Raw genomic sequence first — 3,521 nt, 5'->3', positions numbered from 1 at the left:
GATATATATATATATATATCAAGAGCTAATAATACCTAGTATTATTAGCTACTAATACCTAGGTATTATTAGCTCTTGATATATATATATATATATCAGGACAAAGTGTCTTCATTAACTCCTGATATATATATATATATATCCGGGCATAGACAAGTTCATGATAATGCATCATGATATCGCAGCTATATGCCAGCTGTATATTAACGAATGCCAATCGGACGGCCGTGACAGCGACACAGTTGCACAACACTCATTATATGAAATGGAAATAAAGATGGAAATACTCTAACCAACACGCACTGTAGACGCAATCGGCTCTCGCGACAGTGTTACGATGACTTCAAATAACGTACTTACCTAACTAATAAAAAATATATCTCGGGTCGGGTTGAAATTTCCTTGTAAAGGTCGGCAAACTCCTTGGAGCTGAGACGGCCCTTTTCCTCGTCCGGGGGCTTGCTCTGTTCGATTTCCTGAAATGAGACATTCAACGACAACCTGTATCAGCAGAAACTGAGCGACACAATAAAATCGCATTAACACGAGACCAATTGACCAAGCGCTGCTGACTATTCATGTTGTTTTTTTCATCGCGACACATCCTTACCAATATTATCCTTACCAACATTATATTATCCTGTCTAACATTTCTTTAATTCGTCGACAGCCTTGCACGTAAAGTAAATTACCTACGCGAACATGAGGAGATTTTTTCGAAAGCTTTCACGTGCTCCAATATCAATAAGCGGGTAAAATTGTAACGTACGGCATGAATTAAATGCGTAAACGATTCAGTTGAAGTACTTACGCTTCATGACAACAAAATCAAAAGGCTCAGTCGCGTAATTATTCCTCTCGGAATGATAATGATGTGTTTTACCCGACACGGCTCTGCCTACACTAACACACAAGCTGCGACCAAACAAAACTGACGGATTCATTCGTGTAACTCGCCGACAGATAAACGCGTTTTCGCACTGCCACCCACTCACTGCCGACTCTCGCGTACAAACTATATAACCGAACAAAAACTGAGATAACGTCCAGTCAAGTAATACTCGAACATATGACGTTTTCCCCGCGACCTTCTGCCGACCTTCACGTACAGGCCGTAACAAAACGAAACTGCGAAATGTCATGCTATATGTCATTGTTGAACAGACGATTCGTTTATATGAAAGTGTCAATGACACTGTAGCTCACCACAAAAAAGGACACAAATGAGTGAGTAAGAAGAAGTCAGTTTTAATTGAGCAACCATCGACGTACATTATAGAAACGATTGCCATCTGTATATCGCAATAATAATTTATAAACCAAAATGAATCACAATTTGTGACCGTAGATGGCGCTATACCTGCCGCTGCTGCATAACGGATACAAGCGCTCTCTATATTGTATAGATTGTATAGACACCATCTCATCGGCGAAGTGGTGGAAGAGTGCGCGCCCGGGTGAACTCACAAATCCGCCCGCCATGTAGCGGCTCCCCCTCCCACGCACGCCTTACGAACGATGCCCGCTGAGTGTTACATATCTCACACAAGCCTGCATGCAGAAGGGATTTCTCGACATTTCTCTCTTCGCACTCTCCTCGCACTCTCACGTCGCACATCGACTCGCTCGCGCACTCACACCGACGCACGCACGCAAGCACTCGGCTGTGTCCGTAATCTGTGAATCGTCCAACCCCAGCCGCCTGTCACGTAGATGCATGCGTCGCAGGTGCCACCAAATTGACACATAATGGACAGTTGAAATGCTATCAGCCGATTCGATGGTGGGGTTCGTGATGGACTTCGCATAATCTAGTTGCCCGTGTGCGGTGTCGCAGAGAGTAAGGCAGTTGGGAGTGATCAAGAGCACACGAACTGCACACCAGCACGTATATATGGTATATACATACATAGTATATACATAATATAGTATGAGCTATGAGCACATATAGTATCGCATACGGTGTGGTATAGTCTAAGGACTAGGAGCACAGATAGTTTATGTTATCTTGGAGTAATGTGGTCGCGAGGGCAGTTAGACACACACCGACAGATACCACCCAGAAGGACGAGCAGATAAATACGGTACATCGCCCTATATAGCTCATATGCTGACCTCTCACTCGCGGAAATTGTTGGTATTTCCCCGAGAGGGCAATCCTAAATCCGAAATCAATATTTCTTCTAATTAATAATAATAATAATAATACTGGAGAGGATAACGCATCGTCGGTGTACGCTAATGTACGGGTCGCAGGTGTGTGTATGAGCAGGTGCGAATACTAGAGACAGAGACATGTCGCACCTCACACTTAATGCTGCATGCGTCGTGCCGCGAAAATAACGGTTCCTTACCTTTACCGAGCTTACCATTCAGTTCGGTAGATAATGATAAATTGTTAATATTACTGCTGTTGTTAATATGTGATAATATCAGTAGTGAATAATAGAGAAATAATTCTGAATCTCTATTATTCACTCCTGATAATATTGTTAAAAATATACGATCGCAATGAGACAAATTTATAATTGGCAACAGCTCGGATTTTGTTGTACAAAGGGAAATACTATTTATAGCAACGCTCGTCTAATCTCTGCCGTACAGAGCTCTTGGAACGTTCGCTCACACATTCAAACGGCAGATATCTCAAATGACACAGTACTGGACCGCTGCTAAAGTTAGCTAAGAAATCTGTTTGAAATTCAGTATTACGGAGTTACATCGTGCGATGTGTAGACGAATTATCCAGAAATAATTGCGTATACGCGGAAAGTCGAAACCCATTTTGCCGACATTCGCAATTAGAGTCAGCATCTTCCTCAATATGGACTCGTCACAGCATCTCTTGGTTAATTTCCCAGCTGCTTTAATGGCACAGCGATATCTACGCACGACTCCCACATAACGTTTCTCTAGATTGTCGGGCTATAGCGCAATAAGCTTTGCTCCCGGACGCGTCAGCGACAATAGCCCACTGCAACAGCTTTCTAATCTTAGTGCCCTTACTGGTTATTTATACTCGCATAGGATAACGAATAGAAATATTGTAACTAGTGTGAAAATAGTATGAGTATTCTCGAGTCTACATTACTGTCAGGCATACTCGCGAATGCTGGGCCACACTTAAAACGTCTGAACTAAGTATGAAGTATAAAGGTTTGATCCGATCGCCTCCAACATACGTACAACCTTACAGGCCATGGCGATAGTATAGTGCGATAGTATAGTATAGTGTCATTTAGTTACGTTCCAGTTACGCCTTCCAGATTTGAAGGAAAATCTCACTTAGCGATTAGTTGATAGCTTTTAGACACCCATGTTTAAACTCGGGCTGTTTCGTGACAGCTATTTAGCCTAGAAAACGACATGAACATGTACGCACGCACTCACGCAAGCACACACGCAAGCACGCACACACGCTCACACGCACGCTCATACGCACGCAAGCACGCACACATACACGCAAGCACACATGCAACCACGCACACACACGCACACGCACGCACGCACGCACGCACGCA

The 3,521-nt window shown here is 43.3% G+C and overlaps 1 protein-coding gene across 1 annotated transcript in view; it reads right to left on the bottom strand.

Annotated features, from left to right (window-relative positions):
• The window catches only part of LOC106805105 (inactive phospholipase C-like protein 2), a gene marked incomplete in the record, with an annotated part of 92,614 nt that overhangs the window by 74,176 nt on the left and 14,917 nt on the right, over window positions 1-3,521 (bottom strand). The window contains 1 exon segment of the mRNA XM_014806584.1: window positions 361-476. Coding sequence (XP_014662070.1) covers window positions 361-476 — 116 coding nt within the window.

This window comes from Priapulus caudatus, unplaced genomic scaffold (genome assembly GCF_000485595.1).
Source record: "Priapulus caudatus unplaced genomic scaffold, Priapulus_caudatus-5.0.1 Scaffold100, whole genome shotgun sequence".
Classification (NCBI taxonomy): Eukaryota; Metazoa; Priapulida; class Priapulimorpha; order Priapulimorphida; family Priapulidae; genus Priapulus; species Priapulus caudatus.
This window is presented reverse-complemented; position numbering and strand designations above follow the sequence as displayed.